Genomic DNA, 24,363 nt, shown 5'->3' with positions numbered 1-24,363 from the left:
CACCTTGTGTAAATACAGCCCAGCTTGGTCAACATTTATTTACTAGGAAATACAGCCACCATAGTGAATGTTAAAATGAAGAAATTGTATATTCAAGGTCTTTTCATGCCTTTATTGTGTAATTGTAAATAGAATGTATTTGATTTGTACTTTTGTTATTAGTATTTAGAGCCTATATTTAATTGCTTTTATATATTGCTTCTCAGGTTAAATTGGTGTTAACCCCAGTGTTAAATGTATTTTGGTTTATGCTCATTTGACTTTATTTGCTTAACTAAAAAAGAAACATGTCTTCATTGCAACAATGAGACAAAGGATGGTAAAGTGGAGTGTTTTATTTACATTATTGCTATCTTCAATTCTGATTTCACATTCAGAGGTATATGACAAGCACAACGTGATAAAATATAATACCAGGATCGAACGCACATTAGGAACCCACACCCTTTAATTCATTTAAGCAAACCTACATGACAGATTTGCCTGATTGGTAATAGCATTTAACAAGCACTTGAAGCCATTCATTTTACCATTCAACCATAATTTAACCATCTACCATATTGTAGTCTTTCATAAAGGCACTATTGTCCATTATCTGCACAGGTAAGCAGAGTCAATAAGTTTTTTGACAAAAAGGATTGCATCTACATAGTGTGTATTGTAAACAATATAGAAGTGCAGTAATATTATGCATAATAATTCACTGAAAGCCAGCATAAGTGCTTTAGTGCTATTGCCGTCAGACGTAAGACTTCCACTTCACAGTGGCTGCTGTGAGAATATAAATTAAGCAACCATCACAGGAAGGACTAAACCGCATCTTTACCTTCTATTAGAATTTTCTTTGAATAGCCCTGCATCCATAAATGTTCTGAAAGTCCAAATGTGTGTCTCAAAGCTTCGGTTGTAGCAGAGAATGCAGACAAAATATACCGCTGGTGGAGGTGATGCAGTTTTCTCCAGTTCCTGCATTACATTTTTAGCTGCATGAAGAGGTTGACCTGACATGCCACGCTCTCCCTCACCTTCATTTCATCTTCTGAACCTAAAGCCACACCTGGTAATCTGGTAGAGCCACTTTCCCCGAGGATGCATGGCAAGCTGAGGAACACTTTGGAACCGATTCCACCCCAACCCTGAATGAAGGAAATGCACACATGTTGGAGACAATGGAGGCTTGCAAATAGATGATCTCAACATTAACACATGGATATTAAACTGTATTGTGCGGCTGTAGGTTGTAAGATTGTAGTCTTGAAAGTATGACCAAAATAAGAATTTTCACCAGAAAATATCATCTGACCAAGTATCAAATCTGCCACTTTTGTTCTGACCAACTGAGAAAAAAAAACATTTATAATAAATCGCGCTACAAATGGCGATTTAAATCTAACGATCGCTTAGCTCATCACATTAAACCATGCAGATTATTATTATTGTTCTACTGTTCTCAAATTGTTAATATGTTTACAGCATCAGCGTTGCGAGACTATGGCCCGGTTTCACAGACAGGTCTTAGCCTAAGCCAGGTTAGGTCTTAGTTCAATTAGGATATTTGAGTATCTTTTATAAACGTACACTAGAAAAAACATTATGGCACTGGCATATTTTAAGATATGTCAAAACAAGATACTTTCAGTTGCATCAAACATGCATTTTAGTCTAGGATCAGCTTAAGCCTTGTCTGTGAAACCGGGGCTATGTGTATTTAGTGTGTATTAGCATTACCTGAAGACTTTAATTTCTGTACAGTCTAATCTCTAACGTTAATTTGTCATACCATACAATCCGCCATCAAAATTATTACGTTTAATTATTCCAGCTCCTGTGAGAAAAGGCTATAAATGATCCACCACCAGCAGCATCCTCACATGCCTACTAGCTGGGACTCGTTCTTTATGTAAACAGACTTTTTGCTTCAAACACAAGTTTGCAATGTTGTGATTCACTTTGTAGGTGGTTGGTTTGGTTCATGGCTTAGAACACTTTAACAAAGACTTTAAAATGAGTGGGAAAAAATACTTCCAGAACCAACACAGCTAAAAAGGTGGGCAGAAACTAATGCACTCTATAAGGTTTGCATTTACAAAATATGACTTAAATAAACCCTTATGAAAGTTAATTGCATGTTAATACTGTTAAGTAATAAAGTTATTAACAGATGTTCTACAAGGTAAGTAACATACCTCAGCCAGTGTTGTGACAGAGTGTATTTTCTTTTGGTCTGTTACGATGCTGTGAGTGATGCCAGCAATGGATAACCCAACTGACCATGACCTCTGACCTCTGCCCTTGAGCATCTCTAACGCCCTGAAAGCATATCAAACCGTTCACACTTAATAATGCAATAAACAAATACAATTAATTTTTACATTTCTATTACAAACAATATGAAAATTATATGGAACGGTGATCATTTAAACCCATACCTGTCCATCAAGGGTTTGGTGGAGTTGGACACTGGGCATAATGCTTGTAGTTGGTCAGTTCCCGGCCCCATGTTACCCCACACTGCCACTGAGGAACAATCATATAGAGCAATCACGTTTATTATCAGTGCACAGTCGATTTGCTAATGTGACCATGATGCAAATGTTTGTTTTTCAGAGTTAGCAAGAGTTAGCAGGTAAGCAAGCAAGGTCAATAGCGAAAAATGGCAGCTGGAGCGATAATAACTGACATGATCCATGATTAAATGATATTTTTAGTGATATTTGTAAATTGTCTTTCTAAATGTTTCATTAGCATGTTGCTAATATACTGTTAAACTTGTTTAAAGTTACCATTGTTTCTTACTGTATTCAGGAGACAAGAGCCGTCACTATTTTCATTTTTAAACACTTGCATTCTGTATAATGCATAAACACAACTTCATTCTTTATAAATCTCTCCAACAGTGTGTAATGTTAGCTTTAGCCCGTTAGCCATGGAGCACTATCAAACTCATTCAGAATCAAATGTAAACATCCAAATAAATACTATACTTACATAATCGGTTATGCTGCATGACAAACACTTTGTAAAGATCCATTTGAGGGTTATATTAGCTGTGTGAACTTTGTTTATGCAATTTATTATAGAGTCGCGAGCCTGGGGGCGGGGAGCGTGAGCATTTAAAGGGGCCGCATGCTGATTCGGCGCATATTTAATGATGCCCCAAAATAGGCAGTTAAAAAAATTAATTAAAAAAAAAATCTATGGGGTATTTTGAGCTGAAACTTCACAGACACATTCAGGGGACACCTTAGACTTATATTATATCTTGTAAAAAAGCGTTCTATGGCACCTTTAAGTGTTTGAAAAATGATGTTTTAAAAAAATATATTTCAGCTTTTTTAATACAAAAGAAACTTTTCTAACTTCATAAGCTCATCTAAACATCATATAAAGATTTGAAAATGATTTTATGAACACTGAAGCACTCACCCTTGTTCTCTGAGAGTTCTCCAATGACCCAGGCCTGCTTGCCTGTGTTATTTGCCACCAGTGAAATGTTGATGATGTGAGACAGTCTCTCTGAGTCCAGATTACACCCCACACCGATCACTTGAGTGGGCAGAAGATTACTTTGTCTCCAGGCAACATGTGTCATAATGTCCACTGTGAACATTAAGGTCAGAGTTCACATTCATGGTCAATAAAGCAAGATTTTGCTGTCTGTTATATTTCAGATTAGTAGATGCTGACTAAATCATGAATGAAGAAAATAAATGGGACCCATTTAAGCACAGGCGACGCTAGCTGCCGATCACTAACCTGGTTGAGAGGCGATGAGCAGCACAGCCTTTGGACTCAGCTGGGCGAGATGAGGGATGATTCCTCTGTACATGTCCACATTAGTCTGAACTACACTCAAATATGACTGCTCATCACTCCAGGCATTCGCTGTGACGACCACCACTTTAGAGCCCGCTGAGGCCGACAGGTCTATGAAATTGAGGTTAAAGACAGTCTGTCAGTCACTATCTGTTGTGTAGGAGGGGCTGGATAACTTTACGATGTAGACGGTAAAAAAAAACATGTAAACACTTTGTAGTGTTTATTAACACAATTATTAACACAACTTTAAATAAAAATAAAATGAAAGCAGGAAATATAACTATATAATTATAGTAAAATAACACATCTTCACATATTGGAGGGCTGAAATTATGAACACATTATTTCTAGAATATAATTTGGACATTAATGTAAAAAAAATAAAAGTAGAAATAAACAATAAACCAAACAATTAAAAATTGTTTTTGGTCATTAAAAAATAAAGCTGAAAATAAAATCAGAAGATAAAAACTTAAAATTACTAAAACTAAACATGAAATGAAAATAAATTAAATAGAAATTATTAATAAATGACAACACATAAGATCATAAGCACATAACATAAGTGCTAAAAACAAACAAATTCAAATTAAACTATAAATATAGAAATAAAAGCTAATTACAAATATTAACAATACTATAATATTATATAAATTATATTAAAAAAAAAAAATTAGATTTTGAAAATGTGTTTAAATGTCATGAAAATAATCGTCACAAAACAAAATATATTTTTGGAGTGAAATATGATCCAGACATGTTATGGACAGATATTGTGAGATTTAAAAAAAAAAGAAAAAGATTTGAAAATAAACAATTTGCAATTCAACTGTTCTTTACATATTAAAATGGGGACATGTGTGGTACTTAATATAATGATAAAAATCACCTTTCGACACCTCGACCTTTGGTAAACTGAAAATCTCCAAATCCATTGTGCCGCCTTTGGTTGAACTCTCAGGGATGTCAATAAAAACCAGTTTGTCAACAGAGCACTATGACGGAAAGTATGACAATACAGACTGGTCATACAAATGTGGTTACGTAGCCATAAGCTATTTCTGGCAAACAAAAGACAAATCATGTAGTTACTTTTGCCATAATACTCAACACAGCAGCTATTCCCAAATCTCCCCCACCAATCACAGACACTTTAACCTCTTGATCAGGCCGATTTACACCTATAAGAGCAATTACAGATCATATCATGATTTTAATTCATAAAAGCGGTACTCAACATTTGCAACTGCATATTTGTATGTCCATCCAAGACAAACCTTCATTAACTTTGAGATTTGACACATAGGCCAGTAGATCGTTGGGACTGTCGCCATATGCTGAAGATCTGGTGCCCAGCGGAGGTTCCTCCTCAAACTTAGCAATCATCTCTGCCAGAAGGCCATTCACAGAGGACTTTGGCTGCAACAGTGACATTTTTTAATAATTATATTATATATATATATATAAATATATATATATATATATATATATATATATATATATATATATATATATATATATATATATATATAAAAAAAATAAAAAATACAGTAAATAGAGTAAAAAAAATTGTGAAATATTAGTATTATTACAATTTATAAGAACTGTTTTTGAAAATATTTTTAAATATATAATAAATATATATAATTTCGGTGTGGATATTCAAAGTTGTTTTACTTGTTTTACTTGTCAAGTGACAAAAGTAAAAAATAAAAAGTTCGGAAAAGTTTAACTTTATGTAAATGAGCAGCGAATTTCACAAGCAACAACCAATAGGACTGAAGACTGTAAGTGAAGGTGGTACAGAGTTCTGGAGCAATTTGACCATTTTATATGATTTGACTGTAACCACATACATGGATATAATAAAATGATGCACGGAGAAGAAACTGTCTGCAGTCTTAGCGAGTTAGATTTATACATTGATAATTTGTGTTGGTAATTATATGATGCAGTGAGCAGTTTAGCACTCCTGCAGTTCATATTACAGTTTCCCCTGCATTATGTTGATTACTAGGGACAAGAAAATGTATTTGTCAAATTTGAATTGTGTTTTAGTAATTTTTGGCAGAATGAGCTAGTTTAATTTGTTGATTGATCGATCGTTAATCTTGTTAATGATTTAATCACTGAGTACTGCTGTAGTTTATATCAGAACACTATGAAACACTATGAACTACACTATTGGTTCCCAAACTTTTTAGCATGGAGTACCCCCTGAAGGCATTACCATCCTTCCGCGTACCCTCTCTCTTCCACTTCGACTGCAGTCACACCTTTACTATTAAAAATTGATTTTCCAGTGCATTTTTTACCTTTATGAATAACTTTATAAAATAAATAATGTTTTAAATAAAAATGTTCAATAGAGAAATATGCAATGATGGTAAAACTAAGTAAAACCTTTAAATATTAAACTAAAACCGCCAGTAGGTGGCAGCAAGTCACTGTTCTTATGAGTGAGTCATCGAGTCATTCATTCAGTAACGAAGCAAGTGGCTGTGAATGAATCATTGAATCGACTCTCACAATTCGTTCAAAGCCGCAGAATTGTTCGCGAAACACAGACGTGTTGTAGTTCTGCTGTGGTTTTCGTTATTATTTCGTTGCAAAATAGAGTAAATACTGGCAGTACTGTGTTTAAAATCTACGTTTTGTTTTTTGACCTGTTGTATAATAATGTCATGTTTGCAGTCATGTGGATATTTGGGAACAATTGCATTCTTGCTCGTTATCATCATTATATACAAGAACTCACACAAGGTATGTTTTGTACCGGAGAAAGTTTGAGTCTTAAATCAAAATTAATCCATTATCTGTGTCTATATTTGTTCTTCATGCAAGTAAGTGCTAAATCCCCACTTTTACAAAGGTGCATTGTCGAGAACGACAGTAATATAGCGCGATTTAAGGCAGCAGATTCGGCACACAATCTATCATATGCATGCTGCTTGTGTGGACACAGTCATTTTTGACTGCAAATGATGAGGTAATTTGATTAAATGATTTACGACATTTTGTTGTTTGGCAGTTAGAAATACATGCTCTATTTTAATATTATTTTAAGCTAGAGTTAAATTTACTACTCAGCATTTTGTTTGCCTACCCCCTTTTGTCACCTCACGTACCCCCAGGGGTACGTGTACCCCAGTTTGGGAACCACTGAACTACACATCAGCCTTAAGGCTGCTCTGTGCCTGCTCAAAATTCTGTGTAAAGATATAATGCTGCATAAAAGCCAGACCAAATTATGCCCGCTCTGACCCACCTCAGTCCCTAGTATCAAAGTATACAGTTGAAATTGCTGTGTAAAAGCACCTCTGAGCAGCATTAAAAAGTCTGTGAAAAGACACCTAAATGCCACTTCAGAAGTGCTTCTGTGCCACATTTGCAGTGTAAATTTGGCATAATTCCTAGTGAAATTAGAATGATATCTTAGTTTTATATATCATTGATGTGATTGCGTTTTCTAAATATATGGCCAGACATGAAGTCTACCAATAACATTAGAGTGACGGCACTGGAAACGACAACAATAGTCTTCACAGTACAGAGACTTGCAACATACAGCAATAAGTCGCTGGTGGTGTGAACGGGGCTTAAAGCCAGGAACACACCAAGCTGACGCCGACGAACTAGTGGCAACGAAAGGGTTGGCTCACATCGGCAGCATCTGGGTCCAAAGCTGCCCTGACACACCACACCGACACTCGACACTGTGTTAAAAGAAATGCATTTCCGTACCAGCAGGTGGCAGTAGCTGAAGAGCCAATCAGAATGATCAGATGGCCCAATGGAGCGACGAGCTCCGATGGCGTTTCAACATGTCGAATTGGCTGAAAATAACTGACAAGGAACAACTTCAGCCAACGGTGCGGAACACTCTGAGAAAACCTAGTCAGCCGATAAACAAAAACTGCCCAACCGTTGGCTTGGTGTGTTCCTGCCTCTAGATGTGCAAAGCTTAGGAAGTGAGCTGCCGTGCTAGTCAAGCTCTGACAGAGTGACTTTCGAACTGCGTTGCCTCTGCTCCTTCCCCAACAATATGGACAAAGTACTTCTCATGTCCCGAACAAATAAGGACTTTTCAAACTCTGCTGCTCTGTGTTTCACAGAAACCTGGCTAAATAAAGCCATTCTGGACAGCCCAATACATCTACCTGGCTTCCAGCTGTTTAGATTGGATCGCACCACAGAATCAGTGGGGAAATCGTAAAGCGGTGGGACATGTTTGTACATCAATGAAAGGTGCTGTACAGACGTAACAGCATTGAAGAAGATGTGCTGTCCCGATCTAGAAACACTCTTCAGAACAACATCCAGACTGTTATAATCATTCTTGGCTACTTTAATAAAGTAAATCTCTCCCGTGAACTGCCAAAATACAGACAGCACATCACATGTCCTACCAGAGACAGTAATATACTGGACTACTGCCACACCACAATAATGGATGCATACCATTTTGGGGCTTTCTGATCACTGTCTGGTTCATCTTATACCAACCTACAGGCAGAAATTTAAATCATCTAAACCTGTATTAAAGACTGTAAAGAGATGGACCAACGAAACTGTTGCAAATGCACTGATTGCCTTTGAAGCTGCTGGACCAGCTCACTAATACTGTAACATCATATATCAGTTTCTGTAAGGATATGTGCATTCCTACCAGGACACATTTAAGATACAACAATGACAAACCGTGGTTCACCGCAAAACTTAGACAGCTTTGTCAAGCCAAAGAAGATGCCTACAGAGGTGGGAAGAGAGTCTTGTATAATCAGGCCAAAAACACACTGACAAAGGAGATCAGAGTGGCTAAAAGAAACTACTCTGAAAAGCTGAAAAAAGCCACGACCCTGCCTCAGTATGGAAGGCTTGAAAGACATCACCAATTACAAGGCACTTTACCCCAGGACTGTCGAATCAACAACTGGCTGATGACCTGAATGAGTTTTATTGCAGGTTTGAAAACCCGGTCTCACACCCCACACCCGTTCTGACCTTCTCTTCATGCATTCATCAACACCTCCAGCAACCCCCATCCTCCTGTACTTACGATCTGTGAAGATGTGTGCCGGGTCTTCTGGAAACAGAAGACCAAGAAAGCACCAGGCCCAGATGGCGTCTCGCCTGCCTGTCTGAAATCCTGTGCTGATCAGCTGGCACCTTTCTTCACAAAGAACTTCAACAGATCACTTGAACTATGCAAAGTCCCTTCCTGCTTCAAATGCTTCACCATCATCCCAATCCCAAAGAAACCCAAAATCACAGGACTGATTAAAGACCTGTTGCTTCAACGTCTGTGGTCATGAAGTCATTTGAAAAACTGGTCCTGGCCCACCTGAAGGACATCACTGGACCCTTGCTGGACCCCCTGCAGTTTGCTTAATGGGGCAAACAGGGCTGTGGATGATGCAGTCAACATGGGACTACATCCTGCAACATCTCGACAGACCTAGGACTTATGTGAGGATCCTGTTTGTCGACTTCAACTCGGCTTTCAACACTATCATCCCAATGCTCCTCCAGACCAAACTAACTCAGTTCTCTGTTCCTAGCTTCATCTGTCAATGGATCACCAGCTTTCGGACATCTAGGCAACAGCTAGTGAGACTGGGAAAATTGCGTGCTCCGATGTGTGCTCTGCCCACTGCCTATAGCCCGAATGCACCACAAAAGACCCCTCAAGCTCCTGCTTGCTGAAGTCACTACACTCATCGGCCTCATCCAGAACAGTGTTGAGTCTGCTTACAGACAGGAGGATGAACAACTGCCTGTCTAGTGCAGACATAATAACCTGGAGCTGAACACAGAACTCAAAACAGTGGATTTGATTGAGGAACATCCCAGCACTCCCCATCATTAAGTAGAGTGGAGTCATTCAGGTTCCTGGGCTCTACCATCTCTCAGGACCTGAAGTAGGACAATCACATTGACTCCACTGTGAAAAAGGCCCAGCAGACGTTGTACTTCCTTCGCCAGCTGAGTAAGTTAAACCTGCCACAGGAGCTGCTTCAGCAGTTCTACTCTGCAGTCATAAATCTGTCATCCGCCCTCCTGTAACGGTCTGGTTCGGCTCGGCTACAAAATCAGACCTCGGATGACTACAGCGGATAGTCCGGACTGCTGAGAGAATCATCGGTACACCCCTTCCCACTCTCCAAGAACTGTGCTTGTGAGTAAAAGGGTGGGCAAAATCACTCTGGACTCCTCACATCCAGGCTACGTCCTCTTTGAACTGTTGCCATCTGGTCGGCGCTACAGAGCACTGAGCACCAGAACAGTCAGGAAGAGAAAGGTTTCTTTCCTCAGGCCATCATGAATAGTTAAATGCCCCCACTGGGCATGTGCAATACACAATTAAAACTCATATTTAAACTCATATTTATTTAGCATGTCATACCTCTTATTCACATTCCCTTGAATTGTATACTACATACATGTACATTGTTATATATATTATTATTTATTATTATTATTTACTTATTTAGCTTTTATTTTCCATATTGTCGCTGTCATTCTGTCCATGCACTGCAAGCTTCTGTCACCAAGACAAATTCCTTGTATGTGTAAGCATATTTGCCAATACAAATCATTCTGATTATGAAAATATAATTTATTCCTGTGATCAAAGCTGAATTTCATCATTACTCCAGTCTTCAGTGTCACTTGATCCTTCAAAAATCATTCTAATATGCTGATTTCCTGCTAAAGAAATATTTCTTATTATTATCAATGTTGAAAACAGTTGTGCTGCTTAATATTTTTTTGTGGAAACTGTAATATACTACCATTCAAAAAAAATAAATAAATACAAATGAATAAAAATTATTACCTTTATTCAGCAAGGGTGCATTAAATTGACAATTTTACAAAATATTTCTGTTTCAAATAAATGTTGTTCTTTTGAACTTTATATTCATCAAAGAATCTTGAGTTCTTCATTAAAGTTTCAACATTGTTAATGATAAGAACCGATATTAATAATTAAGTAATAACAGAGCATCAAGGATCATGAGACACTGAAGACTGTAATAAAGAGTAATAATGCTGAAAATTCAGCTTTGATTACAGGAATAAATAACATTTTAAAATATATTCAAATCGAAAACAGTTCAGTTAAATTGTAACAATATTTCACAATATTACTGTTTTTTTTTTTTGCTGTATTTTAATCAAATAAATGAAGTGAGCATAAGAGACTTCTTTCAACAACATTTAAAAATCTTAATTATTCCAAACCTTTTACCTTCATTTTTAAATTTTCTTTTTTAAATTAGAAATTAAATAATCAAACAATCAAATAAACTATTTTACATGTAATATAAATAATTCCAGTCAAAAAAGAAAAAATAGATTTGAAGTTCTCTTACATGGTCCCAGTTGTGCAGGCCCGGCAGGTGTATTCTACCCTTCGAATCGACATGTTTACCCTCCCGTATGACCATGCTGGACGTGGGTCTCAGGAAGCAGATGGGAGGTGTGAACGGAAAGGAATCCAAGAGCCAAAGCAGGATGGGCAGGTTATATGAGTGCCCTGTGAATACATTATCATCAACAGACAGGACTTCTTATCAATTACTATATTTAACATAAACCATATATAATATATTTCTTGTTCACGTTCATGGAGTCTTACCTTGATATCTGATTGGGATGTTTCCAACCAGTTTGAGTAGATCCTTCTGTAGACTGTCATTAAATGCTGCAAAAAAATGTGTCAAATGACTCAGCAGATTTCACAAGTAAGATGTATATAATAAATTAGCCTAAACTTTGAACTCTCTTTAACTAAACCAGATAAATGTGGTTTTATAAGTTATGTATACTGATCTTTATGAAAATGACTTACTGTATGTTCCAGATTTGACTTCCATATCAGTGTAGACGCGAGACACTTTCTGTAGCTCTTCAATAGCCACATCACGAAATTTATACTAGTAAAGAAACCAAATAACATGTTAGAGAGTAATAATTCATATTTAAAGGCGTGCTTGACACTGTGACTACACTTCAAACAGGTTTAACCAGTGTCTTATCATCATCCTTATTCATCAATTATTTAAGATTACTAGCATAAATGTTCCTCACCTTAGAGAGAACTTTCTTCACAGATTCCGAACTTAAATCCATGATCGCTGTTTAAAACTGTGCGGTAAAACCGGAGAAAGCCCTAGAGCTCTTCAATCTCAACCAGGCAATAAAGTGAAACTTCCGCAAACACATTTCAGCTGACTACTGTCTGGTACGGCAAGCCGAGAGGAATGATGTCGTACAAATAAAATATACGGATGTATAAGGCGGTTGTATTTATTTTATTAAACCAGCCCAGGCTGAATTTAGAAAAGAAAAAAAAAATACAAAAATATAAATAAATATATATAATTAATAGACATTTATAAACATAAAATGCATTTCAAATAGTTGGGTTGGGTTTGTAAATCAAACTCTCTTTTACCGGACTCACCATAATGAAAATAAACCGCTGACAGATTGAAATGTTCAAAACATAAACATTATCTTGTCCCCTCTTTTCACTGCTGTTTTGTTTTATTTTGCTACTGGAGCAAGTGGGAATACAACGATTATTTCCTGTCGTCTCCCGTTCACCACTATAGAAGTTTATCCAACTGACGACTTTCGCTTCTGAGAAACCTGGACATTTGATAAAGGTCCATATATAGGGAAGAAAAGGCAATAGCAACTTCTGTTTCTTTCACCGGCATCACATTGAGGTACAACTTATTATCCAGGTGCTGATAGTAGTCTATGCATTTTTGCTGTAACTTTTTGTTCAGCACTGAAAAATGTGAAAAATGTGGAAAAAAAAATATGATTCGACACAAAAGATTCATAACGCTCCGAATCAGCGTATCGAATCATGATTCGGATCGCGTGTCCAACCGCCAAAATGCTGAAATCACGTGACTTTGGCGCTCCGAACCGCTGATTCGATACGCTGATTCATAACGCTTTCTGAAGCAGTGTTTTGATATCGGCCATCACTGTATAAGTCGTTATTTTGTTTTGTTTTTTGACGCACCAAAAAATATTTTAGTTGCTTTATAATATTAATATTGAGCCACTGTACTCCCATATGAACTAATTTAGATATGTTTTTAGTACCTTTATGGATCTTGACAGAGGAAATGTCATTGCTGGTTATGGAGGCCTCACTGAGCCATCGGATTTCAACAAAAATATCTTAATGTGTGTTCCAAAGATCAAGGAAAGGTCTTACGGGTGTGGAACGGCATGAAGGTGAGTAATAAATGATAGAATTTTCATTTTTGGGTGAACTAACCCTTTAAACTTAGTCTTGTCGACATTTTGGAAATTGCTTTCATGTTCATTGAGATAGTGTTTAAAATGTTACTTTTCAAAGGGGGTGTACTCATTTACACTGAGCACTGTATATGATTTCAATTGAAATTTGAAAATGGACAGTTTTGCATTCTGAATTTCTCTTGAATTTTGGTTAAATAATTTGACAGCTATTTGTTATGTGAACTTTAAATGCGAATGCCAGCCATTCCCACATGATTCTGTGAGACTGGAGGGTGGGCCTCAGACCCTGAAGGCCAGGGGGGTCCTCTTGACTTACTACCCAAGAACTCGAACCCTAAAATATGTTTGGAGCTCTTGGGCAAACCAATGGCACCACCTTCTAACCATCAGTGCACACAAGTCTTTTCTATATCTGTTTATTAGTAAATAAACTACTGTGAGGACAGGGTTCATAAATGTTCATTTCTATTCATGAATATTAATTCATTCACAAACCTACCTGATCTTAATTCTGGAAAAGTACCACGCTCGTCTACACGACTTGCTAAGGCGCATATAAAAGATGCAACATATTCTCCTGGATGGAAGCAACAAAAGAAGGCAAACACTGAGTAAAATGTAATTTGCATGAAGGTTAAGTATGATTTGTTATTATGTGCCTTACTTTAAAGCGGATAATGAAGACAACAATTGTGATATTATTAAAGGATTAGTTCACTTTCAAATAAAATCTTCGTGATAATTTACTCACCCCCATGTCATCCAAGATGTTCATGTCTTTCTTTCTTCAGTCGAAAAAAAATTAAAGTTTTTGATGAAAACATTCCAGGATTATTCTCCATATAGTGGACTTCAATGGAGCCCAAACGGTTGAAGGTTAAAATGACGATCCCAGACGAGAAATTAGGGTCTTATCTAGAGAAACCATCGCTTATTTTCTAAAAAAAAAAAAAAAAAGTTTAAAATTTTATACGTTTTAACCATAAATGCTCATCTTGAACTAGCTCTCTTCTAATTCTCTATTAGAATTCCGGCAGTGTAGACACTGCTAAGTGTATCACTGCCCTCCACAGGTCAAAGTTTAAACTGTTATATACTTGCACTAGCATATTGTGTATGACAATTTAGTTTAAACTTTGACCTGAGGAGGGCAGTAATATACTTAGCAGTGTCTACACTGCTGGAATTCAAATAGAGAAGAAGAAGAGAGCTAGTTCAAGATGAGCATTTCTGGTGAAAATGTATACATTTAATTTTTTCTTTTTTTAGAAAATGAGCGATTTCTCTAGATAAGACCCTTATTTCGTCATCTGGGATCGCTGTAAACTAATTTTGACCTTCAACCGTTTGAGGTCCATTGAAGTCCATTATATGGAGAATAATCCTGGAATGTTTTCATCAAAAACCTTAATTTCTTTTCGAATGAAGAAAGAAAGACATGAACATCTTGGATGACACGGGGGTGAGTAAATTATCAGGAAATTTTAAGACCATTCACTCTGGTCAGTGACAAAATTGGCAGGATGTTAGGAAGCCTCATCTATTGCTGTAGCGATCAGCGCCCTCTGCTGGTCAAACCTGTTTTCCCACTTTGTGCTTAAAATTTCGACAATGACCCTTAAATAGTACTGTGGTGGTATGATATTTAATTCACATTGTAAATGGTGCTTAAAAGTTCTTCACAGAATACCATGTTATTGCAACTAATATGTTACAAATTAGTTTGTGGACTAGTCTAGACAAAGCCAGAAATGTTGAAATGTTGACCATTCGCATTGCAAGAACTTGTTGTGCAATATGTCTACAGAACAAAGTTAATATTTGAGTTTCATACCAACTCATTTTTACTTTCAGATTTCTGTAACCAGATCCACTATTAAAGCAATAAGAGAGAATTAACAAATGACAGGACAACAGGATCTGTCAAATCACTTTAACAAAAAAATACATTGGAAAAATGGCAGTCTTCTGTCTTTTCTCACCAATTAAATAGTACAAGTAATAAAATAACTCTCCCAAAACCAGGACCAATTTTGAAGAAGTTGGTGCTTGAGGTGTAAGGCATCCACATCAATATACATCATTTCTACAGATACAAAAAAATGCTATTGTGATTCTCAGATATTTATTTTATATATAATTTTCTCTGAAGCTCAGCTACGTCAGATGGGCTTTTGATAGTGCAAACCTGCTCCCATGGCTTGGGCATTCAAATAAATAGTGTAACAATGTCAGTGGCACAAGGCAGGCATTTCCATTCCTCTCAGTTCCAACCAAATAAGACTAGATCAAAGTCAAGTAAAGTAAACTAAATCTTTCTCTGTTTCGCTTTCATTGCTAGTTTTCTTTTCATCTCCTCCTCCTCCATTCGCATTTCTTCTTCATCCTCCTTGATACCCAGGCGTAAACTGAAGCAGAAAAAACAGACGTCATTAAGGAACGGGACTTACGCCGGTCCTCTGCGTAAAGGGAGAGAAGCGTTTTATTTCAGTCTATCCGAACACAATCATCACAATCATTTTCTCTTCTTGGCATTCTTCCGCTTCATCTCCTCAAGTTCTCTCCTTTCCTCCTCCTGATCTTCAAACACTGCCATTCGCAGACTAACCAGACAATCGGGGCAAGGCATAACACACACAAAACACACAGAAAAAAGGCAATAGTGTGATGATCTGGTGAAAATGATGATGAACCACATCAGTTAGCCAGAGCTACTATTTCTCCACTCATAGTATGCAACTGAATTTGTCTGCTTACCTCCGTGCTTCCTCTTTCTGCTGATCTCTCCAGCTGCTCTCCATAAACTTCAATGCATAGTCACTTTCGTCTTTATATCTATTGAAACGAAAGACATGTTACCACAATATACGCAAAAAAACCTTTGCATTTTACATACGTAGAGTGTATATTTCAAGGCAAATTATATTTGCAACAAGAACTCACTTGGTCCTGTCGTAGCCAAAGATTTCCCTGATATGTTTTGAAACTTCATCTTGGTCTTCTCCTTCATCGTCGATGAAGTCATCCATCTCCGAGTCGTACTCTTCCTCATCTTCATACTTCCGTTTATAAGTGGACGTGATGGGAGGCAACGACGGTCCTTCAAAAACAGCAGGGAATACATCATGTAAGAACACACATAAGGCATTGATGTTGCTACAAGGGTTATTAGCTTTTCACAACAAAACCTGCTAGCCGAAATACGTTTCAGGGAAGGTCCCTTGGTAAAAATCGTGTTCCGGGGGGGGGGGGTAAAATCCACGTTTTTGGTGGGGTTCCCCTGATAAAATTCACATATGTTATTTGGGGTCACTTCAACCTGCGGACATGAAAAACAACCTGCAGCAACAGTGTTAAAATAGCCCAAAACTACAGACTTGGAAACACTGGTTGCTAATGACTACAAGTTAAAGCCAAATGGCCTCATTCATGAAACAAGAATGGACATGCGTGTAAATAATTCATAAACTCATGAAAATTCAACGCAGCAATTCAGAGACAATTAAGGTAAGGAACAATTCAAATAAATTCAATCCAGGAATTCTATGACTTCCATGATCAACTCCCATCAAGTACAATTCAAGGAATATTCCGGTATTGTATAAGATCTGGTATAAGATACATAGGCGGAAATCGTAGTTTTTAATAAAATTAAAAACTACATTGTGTATTGTAAATAATATACCCCCCCCCCCTCCCTTGCCACACAGTGCTTTGGTCCACTTCCTGCTTTCCTCTTATCTCACATACACCAGTCCGGTGGGCCAGCGTTGCCAAGGTTGCGTTTTTTTCCGGACAATTGGGCAATGCCGTCATGGGAACAATTATTATTAATTATTTTAATAATGGGGTGCTACATTTATAACATACCGCAGCCATCAAAAATGTTTATCTGTAGAAAAAGAAAATTAAAAAGGATGCCTTTACTAATGCTTATTATCCTTGTAATGAATAACTGGCAACCTAAGGACAGAGGAGAGGCATTTGCCGTGACAAACTACTACGCGAGTTTAAGGCTTTCACATAGTACAAATGAATGTGACAACCAAAGCATGTCGCATATAAGCCTGTGTGAACGAATGGCATTGTTTCGTCTACTTCACAAACTCAAACACATGTGACGCTTACTGTGTTACATGAACTTCAGTCACTTCAGAGCTTTCTACACCATTTCATTTGGAAAAAACACGACAAACAGCCAAAATAACATGGCCTATGTGTGAACTGATATGAGGCTAATATTCTGTTGGGTTTTGCTCAATTTGATGCTAAGTGGCAGATCAGTGGGCTTGCTGCAGTTGAGAGCTAAGAGACGTTCTCTGTCCCAGACGAAACCTAAAATACTATGTGGAGGATGCAAGATAATTTAATAATTATAATATGACCGCGTGGAGAACCTATGAACCGCACTCGTATTTATATTAACAAGAAAAACGGAAATACATTTTGGCTAAATATTTGTGTCCCCTTCAAAAATCGCTTGAGAAATTTTTTCACTGTCCCCTCCAATTGTTAGATGAAATTTATGTCTGATAAGACACCCCAGATTTCCTCAGTGCCTCAAAAACATTGCATGTTATCTGTTATCTTCTTGTAGAAAATCAAAAGAAATTTCACGCCAATTAGCACTATGCTAGGCTACCAAAGGCTATTAAAGAGAAAAAAAATTGGTATTTTAAGTTTTGGTAAAATAGTATATGATTTAAAAGACTAACATTTTTATTCTGTAATACTGAATATTAAAATAATCTTAGTTAGTTGTCAATTACCACTGAAAATTATTTCAACTTGTCCCCTCAGTTTGTAAAAAAAACAAACAAACAAAAAACACAAATGTCAGCATGAAACTCATGCTTCCTGAATGAGAAAAAAAAAAGCAGGACAGGAAGAGAAGAGATGTTGTTGCGAGGGGAAGGGAAAGTTAATGTTTTGGATTAAAGATTACGAGGGGGCATTCATAAAAAAAAAAAAATAAAATAAAAAAAAATAAAAAAAAAAGGAAACAAATATTGAGCTGAAATGAAATCGATTGCTTGACAGAGCAAAACTCAAGTGCTCAGTTCAGCGAGTGAAAACGTATGTATGATAAACTTATACTTAACCTGGCTTGTAAAATCTAAGAATTTATTAGCCAATGGTTAATGATAGACATTATTCAAGTCGCAAGATTTAGTTGCATATGCGAGTGATTTACCTGCATTGTAGAGGGTTAAAATAGTAATTATTTAGGGGTATCTTGGGATTGTGAGCTGTTGAAATAGTAGTTCTCTAAACAATATTAACAATTAGAATGAATGAAACACTTTTCTTATCTCTTACCTGGAGGTTTAACCAAGACTCTGTGGCCTGTGGGGGCAATCACTGTCTTGGGGCCTTGTGGCACTGGAGGCCTCTGAACCATCCCGGGTCTCGAAGCAAAGTTCTTTGATGAAATAGTCTCTGAAACAACAGTGCACTGAGGTCTTCCAGGGCCAGAGCCCATGCCATTTACTGGTCTCCCAGAAACACTACCTCCCATCCTACTTGGTCCATTTATAGAGGCCCTGGAGCTTCCAGGAATTTGCTGACCTTGCAAACTACCACCTGGTCTTGGTTGTTTGGAGGGATCACCAGAAGAGGGTCGTACAAGTCCGTTGCTACCAGGCCGAGGTGGAGCATTGCTCCCAGGTCGTGATAAATGTCCTGGTTTTGCTGGTCTCTGAGGTTGCCCACCTCTATCAGAGCTACTAGGTCTACTCTGCCCAGAGTTAGGTCTACTCTGCACAGAGTTTTTGAGTGGTCCTGGACCTGATCTAGCTGCACCAGGAGCAGCTACAGTGCGACTTCCCGAAATACTTGATTTCCCTTGAGATATTGAGGTATTCCCCTTCCTTGGGGTAAGGTCACTTGAGGTTGTGGGCCTTTGGCCTTGTGAGGGTCTAGGTGGTGCTTGTTTTGCATTTAACGGAGCACCATACTTCATGGTAGCTTTATCATTTAAGGCACCTGAGGAGCCTGAGGAGTTGTTTCTGTCTCCATGTAGTTTGGCAGAACCTGGAGTTCGTTCACTGGATGCTTGAAGCTTTGGCCTTTTGCTGGTACTACTTGACTGGTGCTTTTCTACTGGTGGCTTGGGCATTTTCACATTTTTGCCTTCTCTGTCTACATTCTTCTTCTGAGAACTTGAGCTGAATTGAGATCTGCTGTCTTTCTGTCCTGAATACTTGTCTGGTTTTGGGTCCCTCTCTTTATCCTGTTTCTTAACCCTGCGCTCCATTTCGAGTTCTCGAATCTCCTCTGCTGTTCTAAGTCTCTCTTCGGTCTTCTTCACTACTTTTATTTCAACAGGTTCATATTGCTTCTTTTGCGCAAGTTTCAAGAGTTCTGCAAAGTTCATTGATGGTGGTGTGGGCCTAGCTGGAGCACTGGCTTTTTTCGGTTTGTTGTCAGCTTTGTTGGAGAACTCAGCCCGAGACTGAGGATGAGGCTGAGGCTTAACAGGCCTGCTTTGTTCTTCAGATTCAGAATCTGTACCCTCATACTCGTAATTATCATCATCATCATCATATGTGTTTGACATTTCCTGATCTTCTGATCTGTCCCCCTTCGAATGCCTCTTTTTGGGCTGGTCTATGACAGGGACGCCGTTGTAACCTTTGAAATTGTCCTTGGTTCGTGAAGCCATTGCTCGTGCCTTCCTATCTGATTTCAGCTCCACTCTTTTGGCTAACAGAACTTCTTTTGCTTTCTTATCCTGTATTTCTAAAAAGGAGAAGCAAAGTGACATCAAAATATGCATCATAAGAGTTCCATTTTCTGACCTTCACGTCTTTACAAAAATCCCTATGACAGGTTACCTATCCTGCTCCTGGAGGGCCACTATCCAGCAGAGTTAGTGCCAATCATAATTAAATATCCCTGAACCACCAAACCAAGGTCTTCAGGAATACTAGAAACTTCCTGGCAAGTGTGTAGGAGCATGTTGAAGATACACTCTGCAGAACATCAGTGGGATTTGAAACCTTTGCCCTATGACTTTTTTATTCTGTGAAACACAGAAGGTAAACTTTTATAATGAAAACAATGTGGATGGATGCTGTCAATATTTCAAATATAAACAAAAATATTAAGCATTATAAAAGTGGTTCATACAGCTTGTGAGCTAGAGACACATGATATACTGGCACAGGGTAACGAAATTTGTTGACTATTGCTTAGGGCTGGGATTCGATACCATCACAATATTTGGGTGGTGATATGACATGTATTGCTATTTATTTAAGAATTGCAAGTTCTACAAGTATTGAGATTCGATATTGCAATGTATTGTGATTTTGCTTTGTTTTTTTAACGCTAGGACATGGGGAAAAGTTGAATCATACTCTTAAGCCCTTTTTGGACAGGATTAGTTTTACATGGGGAGATGGAGTAAAGTAATTTTACCTCAGGACGTCGGTAATATTATTTGGCCAATTCGCACGGAACAAGACATCTCAGTAAAACTAGCAGAAGTGGGAGGGGTAACTCGATTTATGCAACACGAATGAATGTTTCTTCAAGTGCTTCCATGCTTGAAAAATGCGCAGAAAACTACTTTTAAACAGGAAATGACAGAATTTTACCGTACATATTTACAGCGGGTCTATTCGAACGGTATTAGTATTACCTGAGGTAATTTTTCCAGGCCTTTTTACAGAAGGTAAAAGTCGCCTCTAATCTTTACTGACATTGTCCGTAATGATTACTGAGATGGCACATTCGGACAGGACTAAAATCTCAGAGAAGCTCTGGTAATAATTACTTTACCCCATCTCCCCATGTAAAACTAATCCCGTCCGAATAGGTCTTAATACAGACTGTACATGATGTATAAGATGAGTCATATGTACAAAATTATCACATCTAAGTTTTATTTCAGAAGCATGATACAATACAGTGCTACATTCTCTTGAATAAATGATCCAATGACAGTTTTTAACAGTCATTTTGTCACCATCGAGTACAAAACAATGTAATCGATACAGTGGTTATTTTTAAAAAGGTGTTAACTATTTAAGGTGTTAACTACCTTACACATCAGTGATTATATTTTAACTACATTTATCATACTATTTACTATTATCATGGAAATTATACTATGAGGTAGAAATAATAACTGTTTCCTCTGGATCAGCGGCAGAGCCAACACAGATTTGAATGTTGCAATTTGATTTTGTCAAAGGATTAATAGAGAGACAAATTGTTGTAATTTATGATCACACAGGTGTCTGATTCGAGATTGTGCAGCACGGTCTTATAAATCGCTCTCTCAGCATTGATATCTGCCGCAAAGCGTAGGATACATGAGTAGTGCGAGGGCTTTTCAGTACATTCATTACTATATAATATTCATGAAGTAAAACATCGCTATTAAAGGATACAGTGCTTCTCCCACACATCCCACCAGTACAGTTTTCAGAAGTTTAAATATACGGTGGTCAATGTTGGAACAAAAGTGGGTAACTTCTGTCCACCTCGCCTATTAGCAAGGATTAAAATAAAGCAATTTAATTTGAATAAATATCGATTCTGGAAAAAAAAAAAATGTTTAAAATCGTAAACAAACAAAAACAATTGCGATAAGTTAGGTGAATCAATTATAAGGATGATCCAATTGAAACCCTGTGGCTCATGATGACACATCGATGTCCTAAGACACGAAACGATCGGTTTCGAACAGTATTTATATCATTTTTACCTCTAAAACACCACTATGTCCAACTGCCCTGCGCATCCGGTTAGTGAGGTCTGAACACGCTCTGACAACGGAAGTGATGTCTCGCACTCATTGAAGCAAAGCGTGGGACATCACTTTTGTTGTCAGAGCGCGTTTTTTGACCTCACTAGCCGGATGCTGAACACAGTTGGACATAGTGGTGTTTTAGAGGTAAAAATTATATAAATACTGGTTTCTCGCACAAACCAATCGTTTCATGTCTTAGAACATCAGTGTGTCGTCACGAGCCACAGGGTTTAATTTGGATTTGTCTGTGCATGTTGACTCTTATAGATGAAGTTCCCATTGACATGCATTACACGGCTGACAGACGGCAACAGTTGGAGTTAAAAATCATCATTTATGTTCTACTGAAGAAACAAAGTCACCTACATCTTGGATGCACTGGGGGTAAGCAGATAAACATCAAATTCTCATTTCAGGGTGAATTATCCCTTTAATCAATTAGCTGAGTCTGTGCAACGCCACTTTATAGTAGTGAAAGACGTATTTCTATGGAGAAAAATGTATTTGAAAAATACGAAAAAAATTTGCATGATCTAAATAGTCCAAAGCACGTGAGGACTTTATGGATATAAGCTTCTTTGAAGGGCTTATTATATAGTTTCATGTGGGCTACCTTTTCAGGTGTGTTGTTAGAAGTGTTAGAAGAGTGTGTCCACCAGACAGAGGGCAGCCAAATGATTTTGACTAAAATATTTATTTTGATAATACATGTAATATAAATCAGATATATTATCGTTGTTGTAAGTAATCACATTTTTTTATGAGAACAGCACCTGTAAATGTATTATAAGAAATTCCCTTAAGCTAAAAACAGATTTGAGGTCTTGGTTTTCTTTATTACCATTTATAATTTAAACAAGCTTTCTGGTTTAAAACTGTGTACAAGCAGTTGGTCGTTTTACAATGAAATCTGTGACATTTATGTTGTTGAGATCAGCCTTACCACGATGTTTAAATGGACTGGCATGGACTACTTTTATGGTATTTTAAGGAAATTTTAATCATATTGACAGCATCCTTCCCCATTCATTTTCATCTTATGTGAAAGAGCAGTATTTTGTGGACCATGGGGTTTGTAATGACATGAGAGAAAGTAAACAATGACTTAACTGGTTATGGCTTTAAAGAGAAGTGTTATATATAGCAAAACAAGGATTATGAAGAAAAAAAGTACGTTACCTTTTTTCCTTTGCTCCATGGCCTGTTTTTTCAAGAAGGCTTGCACCGCAGCCGAATTAACTCCTTTGACTTTGTCATCTTTCTTGGGTGGACCAGTTTTTAAGCTATACCGCTTCTATAAAACACAGACATGACTGAAAGCTATAGCCATGTGCACATGAGAGCCATAAGGATCCATATGACAGAATGCTTTTATTTCAATAGATGTGTATTAATATTACTCTAAAACATGTTAGTTTGACATGTTACAGCATTAAAACAGTTGAATTAATAAAACTATAAAGTTGGACCTACCAAAGGCCTAGACTGTACATATTTGAATCTACTTCACAGACTAATATATATATATATATATATATATATATATATATATATATATATATTTCTGCTGATACTTACCGGTATGCTACTGAGCCCTTGATTTTGGGTGGCGATGGACAGCACGTTGTCGAAATCCATGGTCCCTCACTGTCCACGGCTCACTTTTTTAGCTAATAGCAATAGCTACCACTCGCCAATCGACAAACACTAACCTAAGCCAGCCTTTTGCCCGTAACTACGATCTATAGGTCAACCGAAATCCACCCCGCTGTTAAAATCAAACGAATATTAGAGAAAGGCGAAACAAACTAAAAGAGGAAACCCTCGATTAAAGCCTTCAGCTTCTGTTCGACATATCTTGATCAGCTGTTACACATTTAAACCCCTTAACAACGGAGAGCTTGACCAATTGATAATAAAAAAGAGTTTCGTTTTGTTTTTGCTCAGTGATACCGTATCAGTTTCCCTAAATTGTCATTAAATGACATTAAACAGAAAAGCTATAAAAACTGGGCGAATATGGAAATCCTCTTGTGAGATTTGTGTGTTCTAGAAGCAACAACCAAACCCATGTCATCCGGTTCGCGTTTCCACGTAACTTCCGGTTGTGTAAGACACTCTGCTTTATCTTCTTTAAATGTTGTTTTGATTGGTCACAATTATCTAAGGCCAGAAATGACAAAACAAATAACCATTTTTATCAACACATAGGACTTAAATCATGTTTATCAGGCATTTTAGGAGAAGTGAATAGGGAAAGAAATGCATCAAATTATACATATTCCTATTAATTATTAGATATTATTATGAAAATGTTGCCAATTATTACTCCCATTATTACACTTATTTTTTCATCACATGTTGCTCCAAGAACACATTAATATGCAAATTAGATACAGTGTATAGATGCATTGTATTGAATAGGAAAACCCATGTATGGCTATTTTACCTACCTGCATTAAGTAAAATGGTATATCAATTCATTCCATTAT

The 24,363-nt window shown here is 37.3% G+C and overlaps 2 protein-coding genes across 4 annotated transcripts; both read right to left on the bottom strand.

Annotated features, from left to right (window-relative positions):
- Nucleotides 1-964: 964 nt before the first annotated feature.
- Nucleotides 965-12,061, bottom strand: uevld (UEV and lactate/malate dehyrogenase domains). The gene is made up of 12 exons (XM_067380435.1): nucleotides 11,914-12,061; nucleotides 11,675-11,759; nucleotides 11,462-11,527; nucleotides 11,196-11,359; nucleotides 5,097-5,238; nucleotides 4,912-5,000; nucleotides 4,709-4,814; nucleotides 3,757-3,927; nucleotides 3,427-3,600; nucleotides 2,430-2,517; nucleotides 2,187-2,310; nucleotides 965-1,136 (listed from the first exon to the last, which is right to left on the bottom strand). The coding sequence occupies exons 1-12, from the start codon at nucleotides 11,953-11,955 to the stop codon at nucleotides 972-974; spliced, it is 1,416 nt and encodes a 471-aa protein (XP_067236536.1). The 5' UTR covers nucleotides 11,956-12,061; the 3' UTR covers nucleotides 965-971.
- A 2,955-nt stretch (nucleotides 12,062-15,016) lies between these two features.
- On the bottom strand, nucleotides 15,017-23,957 carry spty2d1 (SPT2 chromatin protein domain containing 1). Of its 3 annotated transcripts, none has more exons than XM_067380042.1 (6): nucleotides 23,450-23,957; nucleotides 23,051-23,191; nucleotides 18,430-19,851; nucleotides 16,054-16,210; nucleotides 15,868-15,945; nucleotides 15,017-15,518 (listed from the first exon to the last, which is right to left on the bottom strand). In XM_067380042.1, the coding sequence occupies exons 2-6, from the start codon at nucleotides 23,067-23,069 to the stop codon at nucleotides 15,419-15,421; spliced, it is 1,776 nt and encodes a 591-aa protein (XP_067236143.1). In that variant the 5' UTR covers nucleotides 23,070-23,191; nucleotides 23,450-23,957; the 3' UTR covers nucleotides 15,017-15,418. The 3 variants fall into 3 exon arrangements, with proteins under 3 accessions (XP_067236143.1, XP_067236142.1, XP_067236144.1); XM_067380041.1 differs by having other exon boundaries at nucleotides 23,051-23,165; XM_067380043.1 differs by lacking the exons at nucleotides 23,051-23,191; nucleotides 23,450-23,957 and adding an exon at nucleotides 19,947-21,745.
- Nucleotides 23,958-24,363: the final 406 nt, after the last annotated feature.

Source organism: Chanodichthys erythropterus, chromosome 24, assembly GCF_024489055.1.
Source record: "Chanodichthys erythropterus isolate Z2021 chromosome 24, ASM2448905v1, whole genome shotgun sequence".
Classification (NCBI taxonomy): domain Eukaryota; kingdom Metazoa; phylum Chordata; class Actinopteri; order Cypriniformes; family Xenocyprididae; genus Chanodichthys; species Chanodichthys erythropterus.
The sequence above is the reverse complement of the archived record's forward strand: the minus strand, read 5'-3'. Positions and strand labels throughout refer to the sequence as shown.